The sequence below is a fragment of the Lepidochelys olivacea genome (genome assembly GCF_965140295.1).
Source record: "Lepidochelys olivacea isolate rLepOli2 genome assembly, chromosome: 1".
Classification (NCBI taxonomy): domain Eukaryota; kingdom Metazoa; phylum Chordata; order Testudines; family Cheloniidae; genus Lepidochelys; species Lepidochelys olivacea.
Genome location: NC_140411.1, coordinates 177,990,897 through 178,014,028, shown reverse-complemented (window position 1 = coordinate 178,014,028; position 23,132 = coordinate 177,990,897). Strand labels below are relative to the sequence as shown.

The following is a 23,132-nucleotide window of genomic DNA, read 5'->3' as shown; positions in this document are numbered from 1 at the left end:
TATTTTTTATTAAAAGTCTTCTTGTAAAACACTGAATGCTTTTTCATTGTTCTCAGATCCAAGGGTTTGGGTCTGTGGTCACCTATGCAAATTGGTGAGGCTTTTTATCCAATATTTCCCAGGAAAGGGGGGGTGCAAGTGTTGGGAGGATTGTTCTTAAGATCCAAGGGTCTGGGTCTGTAGTCACCTAGGCAAATTGGTGAGGCTTTTTACCAAACCTTGTCCAGGAAGTGGGGTGCAAGGTTTTGGGAAGTATTTTGGGGGGAAGGATGCGTCCAAACAGCTCTTCCCCAGTAACCAGTATTAGTTTGGTGGTGGTAGCGGCCAGTCCAAGGATAACGGGTGTAATATTTTGTACCTTGGGGGGAAGTTTTGACCTAAGCTGGTAAAGATAAGCTTAGGAGGTTTTTCATGCAGGTCCCCACATCTGTACCCTAGAGTTCAGAGTGGGGGAGGAACCTTGACACCATTATATTGCCTGCTCTAGAAAAATACAACAAAAAGGTGGTCCATATCCAAAATAGGGTCTTACAATAAGTTTTTTTTAGGATTTTTCTATTTCTCTTGAATCACTGAAGCAAGTTTCATCTTGCTCCCTTGTGACGTTCTGGATGATGCCTCTCCGTTTCTTCCCATTTTCCATCAGCTGGGAGCCTTAGATTACCTGCCCTTCTTTAGAATTCTAATAGTCCCATCTCTGTAACTGCTAATACTGGTTGCTTTCTGTTGTTTCTTGCTGGTTCCTAGGAGTAGAGGGAGACTATATTGGCAGGCAACAGGGATGAGATGTGCCTGTGGCAGGACAGGTCAGCACTTGACCCACCCAGAAGTCCTGCCCTATTTTCCCAGTAGCTAGAAACCCTTTCTGGCAGGCTTATTGCTCTCTGGTGGCTCTGCTGTAATTTCTCAGGTGATAGGAAATCTGCTAATTTCCAACGAGTTCGAATACTGCACTTTGTATTTTACTGCAGAAAATAAAATACACAAATATATTAAAAAATGTAATAGTGTTAAGTCCTTTTGGAATGAATGGGATTTTCAATATTCATTGTAATGTTTTTGTGCTAAGCATTACTGTATACTGAGAAACTTTTTGCAATACTTTGCAAAGAACACAAACTCTATAGTAAGAATATTTGATTTAGTTTGATTTAAATTCCCAAAAAAGGAGGATTATTTTTAGTTACCCACTAAAAATTAAACTCATAAGACGTGAAATATCACCCCCTGGACTAATGCCTTCTCATCAAGGATTCAGCTTTTTAGAGCAAATACTTCATTGTTATGGGTTTAGGGCTATATTTAGAAATGAATGTAGCTGCCTTCTATTGAAATATTCTTAAAAATCATTCATGGTGAAGTGAGTCAATTTATTTTAAAGATTCCTTTTCATCATTCTTAATCACTTGAATAGCTTTTTGGGAGTTATTCCTCCCCCGTTCTACACTTCGCAGTTAATTCTCTCCATGTTGTTTGCATGACAAGTACTTGAATGCAAAACTTATGGTGACAAAGAAGGCTCTACCCTAATTTATGTGATTAAAAATGTGTGGCAGAGAAGAAAAGGTTTAAGTAAGCACTCCACTTGTGCACTGTCTGGGTTTAGTGTGAGGATCATTAGCTATTATAGGAAAAGAAAAATTATTACAATAAATTATGTGAATCATCTTCATAGTAACTTTTTTTACATAAGCGCTTGATAGTGGTGGTGAAATGTATACTAAAATATCAATAGTTTTTTTTTACTTTATTAAATAACTTCCAATTCCATTGTTGCTAACTTTAAGAAATAAAATGGTTGCTTAAACCAACCGGGATTTTCTGCTGCATAGAAAATATATGCTACTTGTTCTACCTGGACAATGAAATCATAATGTTGTAATTTATATTTATGGCCTCACAGTAGTCGTCTTGGTTCCTGCTTGTCATGTCATAAAATAAGAATGTAACTTCACAGGAGAAAACTGAATCGTATCCTATGCTGGTGTCCAGTGGTGTGGGAGAGGACCTTTGGAACCTCTCTTCTTGACATCCTTCCTTCATGAAAACAATAGTGCATAAGTATAGGTGTGTCCTAGGGGGTGACCAAGCTGACATGTTTGTGCTGCGTCACATCACCAGGAGGCCGTGGTGTGAGCTAGCTAGTGTTCATGCTGCCATCATTAAGCACTTGGCAAGAGATGGTGGTGCACAGGTTGCTCCTGATCAGAAAAGCATGAAAGTGCACCCTAGAATCCAGAGCTCAGCTATGTTTTGTCTCCAGGACGGTCTCTCTGTTTGTACCAGCTAGGGAATGTGCAACCGGCCTATAAGGGAAATTCACACATCTGTCATATGAATGGGAGGGGGGATGATAAAACCTTGCTTTTTACGTCACACTTTAAAGATTATAAACGCTGTCTGTCTGGTTGGATGAGGGACAAAAAAGTGATTTTTGTTTGTTTTTGTTTTTAATGATTTGACATTCCAGAAAAGAGAACTGAGGTAATTTTAGTGATTTTTTTTTTCTAAATGTCGTCTTGGCCTAATGCAAGACTTTTGTCTGCAGTCATTTCCATTCTGAGGTTGCCCATTCTGCGTCCTGTGCATTTTCAGGTTGCCAGGAAATTGTATTGTCGTTGTTTTTCTTCACACTGTACTGAATGCCATATTGAAATGAATATAGTGCAAAGAAAATACACGAAAAGAAGAACACAAGGGAATCTCGTGATTCAAGAAGCCAGGGGGGAAATTGGGGATTTAGACAAGTCCTCAAATTTCATGTCTGAATCCCAACATCTCAGTAGTTTGGGAATATTCTGATTGGATATTTGGATGATTTTGGCTTGTCACTAATAGAAATATTCACTAAATAACTCTGATCCTATGGAAGAGGAATAGCGCCTTCCTGCTTTGTGGTCAGGACCCACGAGAGAGATGAGAAATGTAATCAAAAGCATAACAGGATGGTACAAATCAAACTTGAGTGATTGTTCTTTTTTTGGGGATATCAATGAAAACCCTCCATTAATAGTAAGATTTGGATGCTGATTGATTCTCTGCTCTATTTTAGGAGATCAGTTGTTCAACTTGAGCTCATGTAGTTGTGGGTTGTTTGTTTTTGTTTTGTTTGTTTTTTAAAAGGACCATATTTATTATATCTTACAATTTGTAGCTTGTAGCGAACCATGTTTTATTATGGCCTGATTGCATGATCTCATCTCATATGGATATTTATTGCTTATGCGAAACAGATAAGAATTTGCAGTGTGTGTTGCTGATGGTCTTGGATATAAGTAAGACTGAATGGTATAGGTATGTTCAATTACCGGGTTTTGGTGGCTTGATATTTAGATTTGTGAGGAAATTTAGATTTATGGGAAACTTGTATTTTTTTCTTTTGGAGAAAAATGGTTGGGCTCAGAAGTACTCTCCTGGACAGTTGCATGCAGACTTGGCCAAATTCTTTACTCCTATAAATTGGTACAAGTCAGTTTACACCAGCAGAGAATTTGGCTCAGTAACTGCAGTACAGATGTTCCTTACCTTACTAGTTCTAATTTTCAAGGCAACAGTCAATATGGCATAACATTTGGAGCTCCGTTACTTGCCTTTTGGTACGTAATGCTTTTAGGCCTAGTTTCTACCATCCTTCCTCACATGGCATTAATATTTTACTCTGAACAGGTTGTCATAGGACTATTCAAGTAGTAAAATACTGCTCTAGGTGAGTAAATGACTCTTCCTGAGTACGTATGGGCTGCAGTTAAATAAGCTGTGAACATGTTTTGGACTTGGATACCTAAATACTTCGTATGAAAAATTTCTGACAACCCTGAATAAATCTGTTCTAAAAAACATAGTGGACAAAGTGCATAAAATAAGTTGTTACACAGATGTTTCTATATTCGTCTAGGAGTAGAAGTAGAAGCTTAGCTTAGTAAAGTGTCAAATACTCAGTTGATACTTCAAAACCACTAGTTTACCAGAAGCTTGTTAATCCCAGCGAAGTGGTGGGTTCAGTTTTATGTCAAAACATCTGCTTGTGTATAACTTTCTCTGGGGGGGGTGGGAGGGGAGGAAGTGTACTTACGTACTTGAATTTGGCCAGCTCAGCTGCTTGGCTGCATGATAGCACTTGAATTAGTCATGGGAAAAGGCCAGTCTTTGAATGTTATCTGTCAACTGATTTATTTTGTACATATAATAGTGTTGTAACTTATTTGATGAAAAGCCCATCAACAAAATGGATTACATCATCTGAAATGTAGCTTTGCATCATTCCTCTTGAGTTGCTAGAAAGAAGAATAAATTAATATTTCAACTTCCTAGCTTTGAAGGGTATAGACAATATACCTGATGGATTTAATCATCCTTGTTTGAGTGGGAAGAAAAGGAGATACTTAAAGGTGACTGCCAGGGAAAAAATGGGTTGCTTTTTTGGCTCTTGTATAAAGAGATTCTGAACAGCTTTTTATTGTTTGTTAACCTTAGAAATGCTAGGAATGTCCTCTGTTGGAGGATTTAAGGGTGTAAAAAGGATTTTAATCTTAGAAATAGCTCTTTTAACCCTTTATTGAAGAGAGGATGTTGGAACTTGACCAAAATGATCTTTTCTCCCAACTGTTTAAGGTAAAAATACCCCTCAGTTTTAAATTATCCGAATAAGAATAAAGTGCCATCACAATCAGGTTTCACTTCCTTGCTCTGTGATGTAATATAATCCTGCTAATTCTCAGTGGTCCATACAGTTTTAGGTTGCCTACGCCATGTAGAACCAGTTGCAAGATCTCAGATGCTTGTTGGGTAGACAATATGACTTTCTAAAGTAATTCAGTAAAACACCAGCAGAAAAATCCAACATTTAGGGGATTCTTTGTAGATCATGAAGAAACAAAGGGCACAAGAACTCCCCACCATTGCCCCCTTCTTGCAGATCAACTTTAACTTACCAGGGTCCAGATTCTGCTACTCGTACTTACAGTTAGTAGTACCTTATTCCACAAGCAGTCCTATTGAAATGAATAGGACTGTGAGTTAGAGTAGCAGAATCTTGCCCTAGGTGGTCTGTAGGGAGCTGTAGCTCTTCAGCTCTGTTATAGCAGCTCACTGGATTTGGGAGACCTCAATTAAATTCCCAGCTCCACCACAGACTTTTTTGTGTGTGATGTTGGACAAGCCACTGAGAGTATGTGTACACTGAAGGGGGGAAAAAAGTCTTAGCGCTTGGGTCAACTGATTCGGGCTTGTAGGGCTCATGCTGGGCGGTTAAAAATAGCAGTGTAGATGTTTCCACTCTGAAACGTGCTGCCAGTCTCTTCCCCTCCTCCCCCCTCCAACCCTCGCAGGTAGACATATCTTCCGTCACTCTGTGCCTGAAATCCCCATTTGTAAATTGTGGATACTAATACTTTCCTACCTCACAGGGGCGTTGTGTGGATACGTACATGAAAGATTGAGGTGTACAGGTACTGTGGTGATGGGGGACATATGAATATCTTACATTTATGTTAAATATTGTAAGAACTGAACCCCTATCTTCATGGAATAATTTCTGTTAGTTTGTAAGCGTAGTGTCTTTGGTAAAGAAAGTAGGAGTTTCTTTAGAAATTCAGTTTTCCATTTCTTGTTTTGAAAATAATGCCATCTTAAATATGAATTATAAAAAGGAAATTTTATTTTACTGCCATCTTAAGTTTTCATTATATTTTATATAAATAAAATAAAAAATTTATATATATAAATAAATCATTTGTATGTGATTTCTAAGATTTATATAAATCTTAGAAATCACATACAAATGACTCTTATTTTTAAAGACTCCAGAATATATATAAAAGAAATCATATACAAATGACCTTTTTTTACACTATGCCATTTGTCAATACACATTTTTCTCTCTACTGTAAATATGGCAAGCGAAGTTTTCAATCTAAATAACGTGTGTAAGAAGAACTTCAGAATGGCATGTATCTAACAATGAATTTATTTTGCTAAGGCACATTTGAAAGATTTTGTTTTCCCCTGCAAAAGCATTTGAATATTTCTTTTTTAATATTTCAGTCATTATTTAACCTGCTGGAGTTTCGAAGACTAGTTTTGAACTACAGTCCACCTGCAAGCGCTCAAGATTTGCCCCGAAACCAAAAGGTAAAATTAGAAACCTATATTTCCAGTGACTAACATGGCATTTCTGTAGTAATTTCAGTTTCATACTGTGTGTGACTGCTAGTTGTTAGTAATTTCAAAGGCACTAAATATATTTACTTTGTGCTTTTTGTAGGAAGGGGAGATTGGAGGCATTGTAAATTCATGGTAGAATGTAGGGCTGGGAGTTAGGAGATCTGGATTTACTACGCTTGGAAGGCTTCAATAGCATAGTTATACAGGCATACTATACTAGCAAAACATTTCCAGTATGGATGCAGCTGATAGCAGCAAAATTTCACTTTTGTTGTTGCAAGTTAATTCTACCACCCCGTGCAAAATAAGCTAGACTGGCCAAAGCACAGTTTTGCCTGTATAACTGCATCTACACGAGGGGCTTTTGCCAACACAACTGTGTAGATCACAGATCGCGTCTCATCACACCCCTTAACTAATATGGCTATGCCAGCAACAGTTTGTAGCCTAGACCTGGCTACACTCACTGTTTAATATTGGGCCTGATTTTCACAGATCTTAATTATCCACAGATCCTCCTTTTGAAATTAAGTACTGTACTATTTAGTGATTCATCCTCTCTCAACAGACTTGGGAGGCAGGCTGGTTTTGTGCCTGTGGCTCTAGAATGGGACTTAGGATTGAATTCCTAGCTTTGCCTCAGACTTCCTGTGTGACCTTGAGTGAATTACTTAATCTTCTGTGACTCAGTCCACAGTGTGACAAAATAGGGATAATAACTTCCTTGCTCCTGGGTGTGTTTGAGAGCATAAATTCATAGGTACTTGGGATGCTCAGATTCTACAGCGATGTGAGACAGGAGCAAGGAAAGCCTGGAGATGTTCATGGCCTGATTTTCAGAGGTTGGTCAACTGTAAGTCACGGCATCTCTGAGTCATTTGAGTAAGACCACAAGACGGTGCGCAACTGGTACCATGTAGGCTGTAGTAGGAACTTATTAAGGTGGGGTAAAGGGACAATGTATTCCATTAATTGAAAGAGGTCTGATCGCAACATAGCTTTCCACAGCCAAATAACTGTCCTAAAATATTTTTCTTTGCACATTTATCCACTGATCTCTGTCTAGCATCTCGACATCAGTTACATTACCTGTCTTACTGGCAACTACACATACTCTTGAGTTCCTTGTCTTGCTTTTCTAGCACTTAAAATATATTAGGTGGCATCAAGTAAATGAGCTTCAATTGTTGCAATTGGAGAAGAATCTCCTACACAGCGGTTAGCACTTGCAGTATTATACAGATTCCATTTCCAAACATACTATCTTGTAGACACTCTGACCATGTCAGACTTTGTCAGACTAATGATGCATGGAATAGCACAATGTCAGCCAAACGTATGGGCTTGAGTGTAGGCATCTTGGCAGCTGGTATACTGGAGATTCAGATTGGGTTGGTGAGAGCAAGAATCCTTGGTAAGGGTCTATATTGCCCTTCTATGTTTAATGGTAACTTATGTTTTATAGACCACCTTCCACCCTGAGGGGAATGAATAAAGTAAATTGATGTACATGCATCTCTTTATCTACCACTGGAAAGTGGCCACCTCTGTGCTGAAATGCTTTTTGTTCTCATAGCAATGCAATTATTTGATGCGAAGGGATCATATCCAATTGAAACTGCAGGGAGAATTCAAGAAAATTACTGGTTAACACTTGGACAGATATCAGAGCAAAGACCCTTGCTTTTAGGATGCATCTTCACTAGGAAAAAGGTGTTTTCTTAAGTCATGTTAGCTAACCTGGTAACCTAAGCTATGTCTACACTAGCACTTACGTCAGCAAACTTTTTGTCATTCAAGGGTGTGAAAAAATACACTCCTGAGTGACATAAGTTTTGTCTGCATAAGCACTTGTGTGTACAGTGCTATGTCAGCAGGAGACACTCTCCTGTCGACGTAGCTTCCGCTGATCGTTGAGTTGGTTTTATTATGTCGACGGGAGAGCTCTCTCCCATCAGCATAACGCAGCTACATGAGCACTTTTACAGCAGCACAGCTGTATCGGAACAGCTGTGCCAGTCTAAGCTAGTAAGTACACATGGCCTGAGACAAGAGAAAATCTTAGTGAAATGAGGCACGGTATAGTTTAACATTGGCTAGCAATTGAGGTGAACTGTTTATCTTCGTTAGGATTGTATCTTGTGTTAGCTACCATGTGTTAGCTAGCACGAGTTAAGAATGCACCATTTTTTCCCCTAGTGCAGACAAGGCCTTATTGACTACAAAGTTTCAAAATCTTTGTTTTATGTCTCTTCATGCTCTGATGAACTGAGAGTGGGGTTGGATGCCAGGAACTCCTCAGTTTAATTTTGGCTTTGCTTTTGACTTCTCTGTGGGTGGGTGTGCTTGGATAAGTTACTTAAACTTTGTTTTCAACTTTTCTCACTGGTGAAAGAGCTGTACTATATAAAGGAAAGTTTTTTGCACCATAGGCAGTACCATTTCCTGCAGCCACGAACTATTTCTTCAACACTGTTCCCATCCCGGTATTTAACTGATATCACTCAGTTCAGCAAACAAATCTGATAGAACCACACTAAGTGGGTTGGCTCCAGGCCACTTGCTCATAGTCAAGGAGATATGCATTATAGCTTTTCGCTGCTGGTGTAACTTTGGGAGACAACATAAGCTACTGTAACCACATGGTACCATATTTTGGCCTGTAGAGTAGGGCATAGTATTACGGATTATGAGGGAGACGACATAGTAATGTTAAATCCATATTTTTGTGACCACATATTTGAATTTGAAACTAAAACAAAGAAGGTAGTGGTATTGATGGTCACATTTACATAAAATAGTCATTTTCAAGTGCACATCGATAGAAGCATACTGGAATAATTTAAATAGTAAAAGCTTTAGCATAACTTGAAAATTTGTGGTAGTTCAATTTTAATCAAATTTATAATGCACTACATTATAAATACAGTTGTTTTTTTAAAACTAATTTATTTCAGCATAACTACTGGCAGGTTAAATTACACCTCTACCCCAATATAACGCGACTTGATACAACACAAATTTGGATATAACGCTGTAAAGCAGCGCTCCGGGGGGGGGCGGGGCTGCGCGCTCTGGTGGATCAAAGCAAATTCGATATAACGCGGTTTCATCTATAACACGGTAAGATTTTTTGGCTCCTGAGAACAGCGTTATATTGGGGTAGAGGTGTATTTGAATTTTACAAATTGCTATAGACAAAGAAAACTGTATAAATTATTTTTCTATAAATTCTTTCTGAATAGTTTTTCTGCTAAACACAATTCTGTTTCAGTTGTAGACACAAACTCTTCAAAATTTAGTTTACACTGTGCTAAATGAGCGTTGTCTTATAGACATTCACTGTTCTCCCTTGTTATAATGCAAAAATTTGTTGTGGACCTGTATTTATAGTGTTAGGAACTGTACAGTATTTGCTAGAAGATTCTAGACTGTGATTGGTCAGGTATTGCTAATTTTTGGTGTCATGGTAGTGCCTAGAAATTCTGGTCACTGTGTTCATAAACATTATGAAAAGATTGTTTCTGTCTCAGAGTTTACAGTTTGTCCCCCATTCTGCACAGGCTTATACACTGAGAGTTCCTCTTAAAGCCAGTGGGGCTATTCCCTTTGGCTAAAGTTAAACATGTGTCTAAGTCTCTGCAGAGTTGGAGTCTCTGTGATTGTATGACAAAGGACTGCTGTCTGCATGAGTACCCCTAACAAGTCAGAAGTAGGAATGAGATGAGCATTTCAGTTAGGCCTAAAACTCTTCAGAATGTTGTCAGAATTTTAAAACCGCGCCACCTTCCTCCTACCCAATGCTTTCCTGGAAGATACTACATGCAGTCTAGTCTAAAATACAAACTATGAAAAGATGAACATTAAAATTGAAACTTCCTGGTAGAAGAATACCACTGTGTGAAATTCTGTCCACCTGAACAATTTAAGACTCTAAAATGGAAGAAAACTAAATTGCTAGGAACACCTAAATAAAAATCTGATTTAAATTTAAAAAGCCAGTTTTAAAAGTTTAAAAAACATTATTTTTATTAACATTGGAAAGAAGTGTGTATTAAATTAAATGAAGGTTCTATGAATATTGCTCTTTTTGACTTTCTGTGAAGTAGGTTGGAAGAGCAGGTAAATCTACTTGGAGGCCTATATGAATATGAAAGGTATTTAACATGCATGCAGAATATATTCATAATCATTATTCCTACTTTAAAATTTGTGAGACACAATTTTTATACACATTGCTCTTAAACATACCAGGTAGCATTCCACAGAACTGCCTAAACAAGTCCGTTCTTTGTTTGTTTAGACTGCAGTTGTTTGTTACAGAGCGATCAATACCAGTTTGACAAGCAGGCTTGACATCTATACCATGTTAGGGTGTTGGTACATTTAATTTATATTTGGAATAAGTAGTCTTTGTCCTTCCTAATTAACGAGCATCATTCATGAGCAGTATCTTCTACCCTTTCAGAAGCCAGAGAGGTGTGGCTAGTGTTGTACAGTAGTACCTGTAACCTGGCTTAAATTAAACCTTTACATTTCAATTCACTAGATTTTGATTTTGCAGGCTAGAAATATTTCTAGGCTCCCCTTATTATTTTTGTTTCTCTCCTGAAATTAGAAAGAGAACTACATATTACCATACAGGTATTTTTAATAGGATTGGAGGAGATAGAGCAGGTCATTATGTAGGGGATCTTGCACCTAATTCCATCAAGGGAAGCAGTAATAATGCACACTATCTTTGCAAATTTATGGCCCACCTAAAGCACACGTATTCCAGGGAGTTTGCTGAAACAGTGAGTTCATCAGAAGCAGATGGACAAAAAATCTGAGTAGAACTGATATAAGATTGTTCCAGCTTTGTTTCCTAGGGTTTTTGTAGTTTAGTTCTAAATATGTCTAGTGATGGGGTTTCTGCTACTTTCTTTGGGAGGCTTTTACAGACTGATCATTTAAACTGATAAATCTCACTGCTGGAAGATTTTAAGTTCTTTTTCTTAGATTTAATCTCATTACTCTTGTTAGTCTCTTCTTGGACCCACTCTTCCTCCCCCTCCTTAGTGTGCCTACACACTAAATATTTCTAGGCAATTATATTATCATCACACCCCATCCTCAGTTAGCCAACATACTTTTTAATCACAGTGTAAAGTAAATGGTATAGTTAGCAAATGGTAGTTAGTACAGGAATAGTTAATATTCAAGCAAACATGGATTACAGTTGATCTCATGTAGAAGTTCACTTTATAAAATGAAATGCTATTGAGCTGAAAGATCATTAGATAGTATAATTTTTTCCCTGGTGTTAACTGTAAATTGAGAATATCATCTTGAACCTTATAGTTAGTCATGGAAGGATTACATTTTTATTGGTAATTGTCAGTAAACATTGATTTTATCATACACACACAAACTGATGAAAAAAATTTTCATCCGTGATAACAGAAATTTACAGATGGGCAAAACAAGAAAAATGCTGCTTGAAAACTTTAATTAGAATAAAAATCCAGCAAGTTAGACTTTTGAATTAGGCTTGTTACAAATGGACTAGCGAATGAATAGCAAAAATAGGTATGCTTTGTTGATTTAAGGATATTTATTTTCTATATTTTGACACAGTGTTGACAGTTTGTGTTTTAAGTGTATAAAGGTTTAACAATTAAATCTGAACATCTACTGTCATTAAATAATTGTATAATGATACTATAATTTCCTGCAACTGTTAAAAAATGTAAATTGGTTAAAAAAATTCGTCAACATAAAATTGATATCTGTCAGTTACAAAAAAAAATCAAAATCAAATTCTGTAAGCCTATTTATAGTATTAAACACAACCCCACGCTTCCACCACTTACGCTGTTCAGCTATGCCTGATGTCTGAAGGCTAAATAGCCATTAAAGTCTAGTTTCTAAGGGCTTGTCTACACCTATGGTGTTGCAGTGGCACAGCTGCACCATTGTAGCGCTTAGTGAAGACGCTACCTAGGCTGATGTGAGAGCTTCGCCAACTTTGAGAGGCCGTAGCTATGTCCATAAGAGTAGCCCTCCTGTTGAAATAGCACTGTGTATACCAGGAGTTTGGTCAGCGTAACTGCGTCACTCAGGGGTATGAATTTTCCGCACCTCTAGTGACATAGTCTTACCGACATAAATTCATAGTGTAGACCAGGGCTTAGAAGCTAAATTTCACTACTCAAGTTTGACTGCATTTTTTGCTGGAGTGCTTTTTTTGGGTGGAGGGGGAATCCACATTCCACGTAACAGCACGAGTCAAACAAAAGCCATGTGGCACAGCATGAGCAATGCATGAGTAAGTTTGCATCCAATATGGCAGCAGACTGAATATTAGTACGTGTGTAATATGCTCCCAGTTTACACACTATCTTTATAGTTACAAGATTGATAAAGTACTTCATGGAAAATTGTTGAATGTTTGTTTTTATTCTTTTTTAAATACAGGAACATAGGAATTTGCCTTTCATGCGTGAATTGAGGTATCTCTTTGCACTTCTCGTTGGTTCAAAGAGAAAATATGTTGATCCATCTAGAGCAGTTGAAATTCTTAAAGATGCATTCAAATCAAATGATTCTCAGCAGGTAATATTTATTATAATTGTATTTAAAATTGGATCTCCCTATGATCTCTGAACAGTAGTAAATATTTAACCTAAATAAAAAGCAAAATATACTATGTTCATAGTTGGTGACCATAAGATTTCTAATTCTCCTTTATTCACTTAATTGTTGTCCACGTGCAATGTTCTATGATCTCATTGGAGTGCTGCTTTCAGACACAAGGTCTAAATCCATTTTCCAAATGGAAGGAAGTTTGTGGCAGAGTGTGCCTGACATAATCCATGCTTTTAAATTAACCCTCCCCTGCCACACTCAAACAAAAAAAACAACTTCAAAGCAGTGATATATATTACTTTACAAAGATTTTTACCAGAACCATGCTCTTGAGTTCCAGCCTCATGTGTAAGATCCAGAAGTTAAATGGAGTTAGTAGTCTTTGGCAGAGCCTTACTCATGGGGAGCGCATTAGAGCCCTGAACTGGACTATTTTTAATCCCACTTCCGTCCCATTCCACAATACCCGCTTCCGCTATTATGGCAGTGGGTCCTGCGGGACCTGTAGGATCCTGGTCCCGCTGCAGGGCTCTACAGCATATCTCAATTATTAATCTTGGATCCCCAGATGGGAGGAATGGGCTAGATATTGATTCATTTGGAGAGTTTTGGTACTTCATTTTGTTCTAAATCATAGCTATTACATTTTACTGTTTCCAGGTAGTTTGTTTCTACTTAAATCTGTCATTTTATCCACACGGACTTGGTGGCTAAATCATTTGCTTACGGTACACTGAGTTCAGCGTTCCACGTGGGTAGCATCAATCGCCACATGTCACATACCAAAGGACTTAGAGATGTATTGGAGCACGGGGGGTGCATGAGATCTCTGAGATCTGCCTAAGTATTAGGGATGTCTGGATAGTACTGACTGTTGAGGAACACATTCTGAGAGCCAAGATTGGAAAACCATTGTAGCATGGCCTTGAAACACTTGGATTTTGGAGTTCTTGTCGGTGTGGAAGCCACTGTGCTGCACTCAATAGTGTTAAAGAATACACATAAATATGTATTAATCATTGTTTATTTTCTTAACAGCAAGATGTGAGTGAATTCACGCATAAACTATTAGATTGGTTAGAAGATGCCTTCCAAATTAAAGCTGAAGAGGAGAGGTAAGGGGTTTTTGATATGCAAAAATGTATATTCATATAAATCTTCATCTAATTTCCTATCCTAAAGAACATTTAAGCTGTTTTTTAAAAGACAACTGACTCCTCTGTCCTTTCCATCAACCAATGACCCATATTATGGAAATGAAATTTTAAAAAAGGAGATAACTTGAGTCCTGTCTACACTGGAAGAAATAGGGCTTATAATATATAAGTAGTCCAGCTCTACTAGTGGTAGCAGTGGTGTAAGTTGTAAGGTGGTTATGGCTCAGGAATTTTTATCACTTTTTATCTAATCATGTTCAAAGGCATTGTTCATTTTTGCACTGGACATTTTTTATCTTTCAGGCATAGATGCAAATTGGCTATTTTGTTGATTGTAAATTTTTAGGACTGATAAAAAGAATTAGTGGACACTGAATGTCGATGAGAATTTTCTTGTTTTAACTACTGTAATGGCCCAGTCCAATTCCTGATTGTAAGACTTCCGTTGAACTCAATGACAGCTGGATCTGACCTTAACTTTAGGGTATATTTGTTTTCTGGTTAGTATTAATCCCTTCCCCCTTCCTGAAAACATATTCATTTTGTTGCTGGGACAGATAACATCTTACTGTACTTCAGTTAAAAGCTGATTTTTCTAAATGCAGATATGTTTCTTTCTAGGTACTCTCAGTAAGTTTTATTTATTTTGCTATCTTATCTTTTTCATCTTAGGAAACGTAGGGAACTTGGTATGAAAATAGAAAAATATTAAGGAACTAAAATGCATCATGGCCAATCAATTGGGTTTTGTCTTCAAAGAAAATTTGTTTTTAAATACAGTAGTTTAAATACTTTCAAAACTTCTTCCGATTTCTTCTCACAAAAGCTAACTATTCACTGTGTCACTGTACATTCTTTTTCTTTTGAACAATTAAATTTTTAGGAGGGTGGAGGGAACTCACTCGTACATGGTTATGTATGTTTACAAGTTTACAATGACTTCAATTCTGAGTTTGGATATGCATGGAACTTCCCAGAATAAAATATACTTAGTTTGTGAATACACTTCACCATTGTGAATATATAAATCCTTAGATTACCATGAGCAGATGAAAGTACAAGACTTGACATTTACAATAATTAAGAATGAATTATGCCACTATATAGATTTACATAATAAATGCAAATGCTTCTTACATTTTGTAACTGTTGGTTTATGTGGCTTTGTTGGTTTTGGTCTTACAGTTGCATATTTCATTTTTTTAGGGATGGAGAGAAGCCAAAGAACCCAATGGTAGAGTTGTTTTATGGACGATTTCTAGCAGTGGGTGTGCTTGAAGGTATGCATTTTATTGTAGTTGAACTAGAAAAGATGTCAGTTAAAATTTTTTAAATATACATCTAGTTAAACAAATGAACTGTATAATTGCACGCAATTTCTAAATGATGCCTTACTCCACAGAATACATCTTTAAAATATGTACCATAGCATAAGTTCCCTTTAAGCCGCGCAGCTGCATGGCCCCGCAACAGCCTATCAAGGGCTGTGCAAGCACTCAGAGCTGTGGTGGGGAGAGGCGCCTTTCCCCCAGGCCCAGATCTGCCGTGGCGGGGGGAGGCGCCTCTCCTCCACCTCAGCCCTGGAGCTGCCGCAACCAGGCAGAGGTGGGGAGAGACACTCTCTTCCCTGGCCCCGGAGCTGCTGCGGCCAGAGAGAGGCACCTCTGCCCCAGCCTTGGAGCTGCCGGGGAGCGGCATCTCTCCCCAGGCTGCTGCGGGGAGAGAGGGCTGAGGGAAGTCCTCTCTCCCTGCTTCGGCCTCAGGGCAGCCTGCACTCCAAACCCCTCATACCTGTTCCCACCCCAGAGCCCACATCTTCAGCTGGAGCCCTCACCCCCCTGCATCCCAACCCTCTGCTCCAGCCCTGAGCCCCCTCCTGCACCATGAACCCCACATCCCACCCCTGAGCCCACAGCCCAACCCTCTGCCCCAGCCCTAAGCTACCTCCCACACTCCGAACCCCTCGGCCCCACCCCCACCACACATCACCTCCATATTGGTGCACATAACAAAATTTGTTCTGCACATGCATGGGAAAAATTTGACCACAACTGTGACCAGTTTTTTCATAGAAAAAGCAAGGACATGGATAGTGGGGTTTTTTGTTTTGGTTTTGGTTTTGGGTTTTTTTAAAACTAATATTAGGAAGACTTCAGATAATTTCCAGTCAAGGTGTGTGGGGGTGTGTGTGTTCAGGTGCAGCACAATTTAGGTAGAGTTGAGTGTAAACGCTCCTGAGAACTGGCAAATACTTCCTACTAGGCTACAGAAAATCCTGTTCCTGCATGTGTTTGCAAGTGAGCTGTTCTCTCAATGGAACATGTAGCAGTTTAAAATTTCTAATACTTTGAAGATTATGATGTTCCACTTTTACAGAAGTCACTCTGAAAAACATTTCAACCAAATTTAAAGAGACTTCCCGGTTGTGTGTCTACCTGGAACATCCTCCCTCCTGCTTCATTCTTTTTTCAAATCTATCTTACAAACTCATTACTTTGAGCTAACATTCCAACTCATATCTGCACTCACGCACTCTCATTCATGTTTTCTACATCGGAACATGGCAAGGTTACAAAACCAAAGGAGCAAAAGTAAAGCAATGGGTCATAAATCATGACTCTTGTAATGACTGACATAAAGTATGCCTAAATAAATACATGTAAAATAAAATTCTTTTCTTTCTTTTTGGTGTTACCCATTATTACTCTCCCTGTCTCCATAGCAAGATGTCTTTACAGATTTGTATAAATTGCTGTAGCATTCTCAGGGCAGAAGTCTTAGCTTGTCCTCTTCTTATTGCCTAATTCTACAGAACATTTATACCAATAGTTCTTCATCCCATTAGTAGTCCCATTGGCTCTGGGACTATACAGGTAAGTAAGAACTATTGAATTAGTTTCCTGGTTCGGGCTCTGACATTTCACCTGTAAATGCTATGCACATCGGGAGTGCTACATCAATAATAAGTAAAACTAGTTGTTAAAGTAACATACATGTAGGAACTAAAATATGTAGTAGATTTTAGTGGTTGAGGAGCAAAATAGTCTTTCACTTTAATATTCTGTCCAGATCATTTTTCCTCCAAAGTAACTTATTTTCATGCATCCGATTGATTTGTTCAATACCAGTATATAATCTGGAACTTGCAAATGTAGTACCTATCTTTGTTCCCCTTTTTAAAGAAGACTTGATGAATTATGCACCAGTCAGCCCAACTTCGATACCTGGAAAGATACTGGAACAAATTATTAAACAATCCATTTCTAAGCACGAAGAGAATAAGAGGGTTATAAGGAATAGCCAGCGTGTATTTGTCAAGAGCAAATCATGCCAAACCAACCTAATTTCTTTCTCTGACAGGGTTACTGGCCTCTAGTGGATAGGAGGAAAGCAGTAGATGTGATACCTTGATTTTTAGTAAGGCTTTTGACCCAGTCTCGCATGACATTCTCGTAAGCAAACTAGGGAAACGTGTTTTAGATGAAATTACACAAGTTGGGTGCACAACTGGTTGAAAGGCCATATTCAAAGAGTAGTTATCAATGGCTTGCTGTCAAACAGAGAGGTTGTATCTAGTGGAGTGCCGCAGGGGGTCAGTCCTGGGTCTGATACTGTTCAGCATTTTCATTTATGACTTAGGTAATAGAGCGGGGAGAGTGCTTATAAAATTTGCACTATCACATTCTAGGATGCAATACAGACAGTGAGGGGTTATCACCACCTGCCCTACAACCTTGGGTGCCTCATAGTGCTTTGCTGCTATTACTCCCAAACTTGGGCTCCTTACAAACAGCCAAAGAGCATGCAGGTCACACTCTGAGAATGTGTATAGCTGCAGCCTGCCAGTGACTTTTGTCACACACTGTCTTCCACCAGCCTTGGTTACCATTTGCATGGTGACCCCCCCCACACACTCCCAATTCCAGATACCTCTCCCCCCTACCCCTACCAAATGTGTTCTCCGCTATCCAGCCGTCTCCAGTTATTAGAGGTCCATTGCCCCTATAAGAGGTCATTGTACAACAGTTTACTACTTTGGTTGGAGACAATTCAGTTTAAACACAAAACTGGATTAGCTTTGATTTTAAAGAATAAAACAAGTTTATTTAACTACAAAGAGAGATTTTAAGTGGGTACAAGTATAAGGCATTAAAGTCAGAAATGGTTACAAGAGAAATAAAGATAAAACACTTTATAGTAACTCAAATTTAACAAACTAGAGTGTTCAAGGTGACATTCTGACCAAATGTTTCCAGCAACAGGCTGGAACTCCTCCCAAAATCCAAAGGCTGTTTTTTTCTGTCTTCTCATGTGAAATAGTGAGATAGAGAGAGAGAATACTTAGGGTATTTTTGCCTCTCACTTTTATAGTCCCGTCACCCTTTGAAATGCGTTTTCATGAGGGTTACCTCTAGATAAAGTTCCTTCAGGCTATGGGGATGGAGACTTGGGGTCTCATGGTGAAGGAGGTTCTATGGTGTTCGCTAAAATGAAAATCAATCTGTTTCTGCCCCCCTTCGCTGCCAAAGAATTGCCACTTGACCAGTTATTATCAATCAACTTTGATGACCCTTGGCTAGATGTGTCAGCATGTCTTTTGTCTTCAAGAAACTGGTTTATCCAGTCCACAGAAATGTCTGGTAAACACATTTCAGTCATAACTTCAGCTTATGTTCATAACTGTACATATAATGTTGCTACACATGTTTCAGCACGATATTATTGACCAGCAAGCTAAGCTATTAGTTTTCAAATGATGTTTTACAAGGCATATTTTGTACAAAGACTATCACAATGGTGTGTACAGTGTGACTACAGGGATGCATTATTTGCAAATGACACCAAGCTGGGAGGGGTTGTAGACACTTTGGAGGGCAGGAGTAGAATTCAAAATGACCTTGAAAAATTAGACAGTTGGTCTGCAGTCAGCAAGATGAAATTCAATAAAGACAAGTGCAAAGTACTTCTCTTAGGAAAGAAAAATCAAATGCACAGCTGCAAATTGGGGAATAACTAGGCATTTGTGCTGCTGAAAAGTATCTGGGGGTTATAGCAGATCACAAATTGAATATGAGTCAACAATGTGGTGCAGCTGTAGAAAAGACTAATATCATTCCGGGTATATTAATAGGAATAGCATATATAAGATGCAGGAGGTAATTGTGCTGCTCTTCTCAGTGCTGGCAAGGTCTCAGCAGTCTCTGGTTCTGGGTGCCACACTTTAGGAACAATGTGGACAAATTGGAGAGAGTCCAGAGGGGAGCAACAAAAATAATAAAAGGTTTAGAAAATGTGACCTATGCGGAAAGATTTAAAAAGCTGGGCTTGTTTAGTCTTGTGAAAAGTGAACTGAGGGAACACCTGATACCATTTTTCAAATATGTTAAAGGATGCAATAAAGAGGTCTGTGATCAGTTGTTCTCCATGTTTACTAAAGGGTAAGACAAAAAAAGTAATGGGCTTACCCTGCAGCAAGGGAGATTTAGGTGAGGTATTAGGAAAAATTTTCTAACTGTAAGGGTGGTTGGTTAAGCTCTGTTATAGTCCTTCAAGGGAGGTTGTGGACTCCTCATCATAGGAGGTTTTTAACAAGTTAGGCAAACACCTGTCAGGGAGGGTCTAGGTTTACTTGGTCCTTCCTCAGCACAGGAGGCTGGACTTAATGACCTCTCAAGGTCCCTTCCAGCTCTGCATTTTTGATTCTCTGATCCTAACACATGACTGACTAGACGCTTAAATGACAAATGTTTATGCATAAAACCTTCATTGTTAATACCTCTCTCCTGCCAAGGTAAGAAATTTGAAAACACAGAAATGTTTGGCCAGTACCCACTCCAGGTTAATGGCTTTAAAGATCTGCATGAGTGCCTAGAAGCTGCCATGATTGAAGGGGAGATTGAATCTTTACATTCAGAAAATTCTGGAAAGTCTGGCCAGGAGGTGAGTTAAATGTTTGGTTCCTGTAGGGGCTAATAGTGCCTCTTTATGGTGATGTAAATCCAGGGCAAGATTATTAACCAAGAGTGCAGATCCCCAGAGAGCACTGTGCTGGTGATCACGCAGGCTGCTGCTGTAGTGGTGTAAGCCAAGCCTAAATCAAGCCTGCGTGGTATGCACTGTGTTTGTAAGGAGTGCAAATGGCTACTGCTCACCCGACAGATCAAATAGAAGGAGTCAGTTCAGCATCGGGCCCTGGAGAAGCATATGGTGATGCAAAAAATTGCTGCATCTGCTATGTCGTGCAGTCCTGAGTGAACACCATGTCTCCAGTGTGGCTGGAGATGTCCCTCTGCAGACTTATGGGTCCACCTTCATCTTTCTGAGATGGCATTGAGGGTCACATGACCATCATTTTTCGCATGGGCTACCCTGCTTTTGCTAGAACACAGTTGCCAGAGTAGACAATTATAGTGGTGAAGTAGCACAGGCTGTAACAATGCTCATTTGCATAACCCCTCCCTGTCATAGTTGACTCAATCCTCATTTGCATACTGAATCACTGTATCATAGAGAACATGCACAGGCTAAGCTGTGCTGGGTTCCTTTTGACTATTTAGGCAATGGATTTGGGTGCCTTGCTATTTGCTCCTGCAGATTTTAAGCTCCTGCATGACCTAATGAGCTGACATTTTTCAGGTAACAATTTTGGTCTGAATTTAGTGTACAGATGACACACGTGTACAATGTTGTTCGTAGTACAATTATAAAAATGTGGTTTTTGCCAGGTATTGACATTTTTTTCTTTCTTCTGACAATTTATCATCTTCAGAAGAGTCTAACACACTACATAATGACTGCATATCTATCTAGTCTGGGACTAGCCTGTTTGCAATATGTTAGTAGAACTTAACTCTGACCTAAGATTTAAAAAAAAAAAAAAAAAAAAAAGACAAGTCAACACTCCATTATTTGGGGTGGGCTGGATTATTTAGAAATTTATTTTTTATTTGAATAAATTAGGATGTAAATGTTTTCAATATGCAGGCAAAAGTAGAAGGGGATGAGATGATTCTTTTTTTGCATCCCCCATAATGGTTAAGCCACATTCTCTCAGTTTATGTATTTTCACTATCATGTCACACCTATCTCAAGAATGTGAAATCCTTCCTAAAAGGATTGTGTTGTCTCCTCAGTTCAGATGTAGTCTTTCCTTTCGTGTAAATATGTTACAATAACAAAACATTATTTCCTTTAAAGTGGTGTCAAAATATACATTAGCTTTTAATTACAAAGCATAACAGCATAATAAAAGCATTCTCCAATTTGTAGCTGTCATTTCTGTCAGAGTGTGGGGGAGTCAGGGCCCTGCACCCCACTCTTCCTGCGATTCACCATGACTCTCAGCCAGCCAGTAAAACGGAAAGTTTAATGTATGATAGGAACACAGTCCCAAACAGAGCTTGTTGGTACAACCAGGACCCCGCATTCAGGTCCTTATGCGGGGCAGGGAGCTTAGACCCCAGCCTTGGGGTTCCCTCCATTTCCCCAGTCCTCTCCCAACTCAAAACCCCCTCCAGCTGTCTCACCCAGCCTCCCCCGGCTCCTCCTTCAGCCTTTGTCCAGCTTCCCAGCAAAAGGTGTTGCCTCACCCAAACCCCCCTCCTGGCTCAGGTTACATGCTCAGGTATCGTCCCTCCAATGAAGCCATCCCCTGCTATCCCATCCCCAATGCAGACAGTCCCAGTAAAACTCCCCTGCGACATTCCCAGGTCAATCCGCCACACTCCCTGCTCCGTCACAATTTCCAATTGGCTAATACTGTCAAAAGTTTTAAAATTTCTCTTCTGCACTTATTCCTTTTACTATCAGCTGCTGTTTGTTTCACCTTTGCCTACAGATCCCACATTCGTGCTGTTTTCTTTTCGGATGACATTTTCTGTTTGTGCAGGTGACCAGAATAAAAAAATAAAACAAATACAACTTCAGCATAAATTCAACATTTTTATGATAAGGCTGTAGGGTAACACCTTTCCTGAAGCAGACAAACATACAAACAAAGACATCGCTAAAGTATCTCGGTGCAATATGAAGCACAATTTTTTTATGAAAGTCAGTCTGCTTTTTGTGTGTGGTGAACACAGCGGACACCACACCTTTAAGATTGTGTATACGTGCACACGGGTATGCTCACACAGTTGAAATGGAGCAGTTTAATTATAATCTGTTAGTTACAAATTCCACGGTTCAGTGGTTTTTGAAACCGACTATATGAATGTTGACAAATTGTAGAAAACAGAGAAGAATGTTCTCGATTGTCCGTCTTTGCATCTTGTAAAGTTAAGACATTGGATTTTAATTTCTACCTGAAGGCAGAAGCAAAAACAGCCATGTAGCATATTCTAAAGAATTGTTGACAGTGGTAAAACCAGAAAGACAATATCCAAGTCTCAGCAAAGAAGAATATTGCTGCACAATTACCAATCCAAGATGACAGCAGATGTACAGTAAATTAGTCCTAGTTCCCATGGAGGGTATTAAATATTAAAAATAGCCAACAAATCTTTAAGGTGTTGGAAATATTGCAGACGGCTGAATTTGTCATAGCTTTAACAAAGGACATAGCACTTCAGAAAAAAACCTCAGGTTGCCATTTGCCATTGGTGATGTAAGGAAACAAAACTTGGCTGCCATAAGAGCCTGGAAGGTCACTAAACTTATATGGTTACAAACACTGGCAATTCATATCTACTCTCAAAGTGATGGCAGGTTTTAATTCTGTACTAAACTGATGGGATGTGAAAGATACTGAGAACTCTGGTTTACCTTGTGTGTTCCACCCAGGTAATCCTGTTGGTAACAATTGGGCTCTAATGATCTCAAGTTTGAATAGAAACAGTCAGTCTTACTTAAACTAAAGATGAAAGGTGGGGGAACCATACAAAGTTGACACTGATCCATTGTCGAAATCTTTTTTTTTTTTTTTTTACCCACGGGGTTGGAATCATTATTGTAACTGTATGACCAAACAATTGCAGTATGGTTGAAAAGAATTTACTGTGTGCTTCTTTTGTTTGTTTTTTCAGCACTGGTTCACTGAACTTCCTCCTGTCTTAACTTTTGAGCTCTCAAGATTTGAGTTTAATCAGGCTTTGGGAAGGCCAGAGAAGATCCACAACAAATTAGAATTTCCTCCAATTTTATATCTGGACAGGTACGGTATAATGTAGTCATCAGTATCTTAAA

The 23,132-nt window shown here is 38.9% G+C and overlaps 1 protein-coding gene across 4 annotated transcripts in view; it reads left to right on the top strand.

The window, feature by feature from the left end:
• USP25 (ubiquitin specific peptidase 25) overlaps nt 1-23,132 on the top strand; it is a 147,095-nt gene that overhangs the window by 75,138 nt on the left and 48,825 nt on the right. For all 4 annotated transcript variants that reach the window (XM_084619796.1, XM_084619797.1, XM_084619799.1 and 1 more), the window contains 6 exons: nt 6,043-6,129; nt 12,622-12,759; nt 13,831-13,907; nt 15,156-15,229; nt 19,741-19,889; nt 22,973-23,100. In XM_084619796.1, coding sequence (XP_084475922.1) covers nt 6,043-6,129; nt 12,622-12,759; nt 13,831-13,907; nt 15,156-15,229; nt 19,741-19,889; nt 22,973-23,100 — 653 coding nt within the window. The remainder of the gene's footprint in view (nt 1-6,042; nt 6,130-12,621; nt 12,760-13,830; nt 13,908-15,155; nt 15,230-19,740; nt 19,890-22,972; nt 23,101-23,132) is intronic.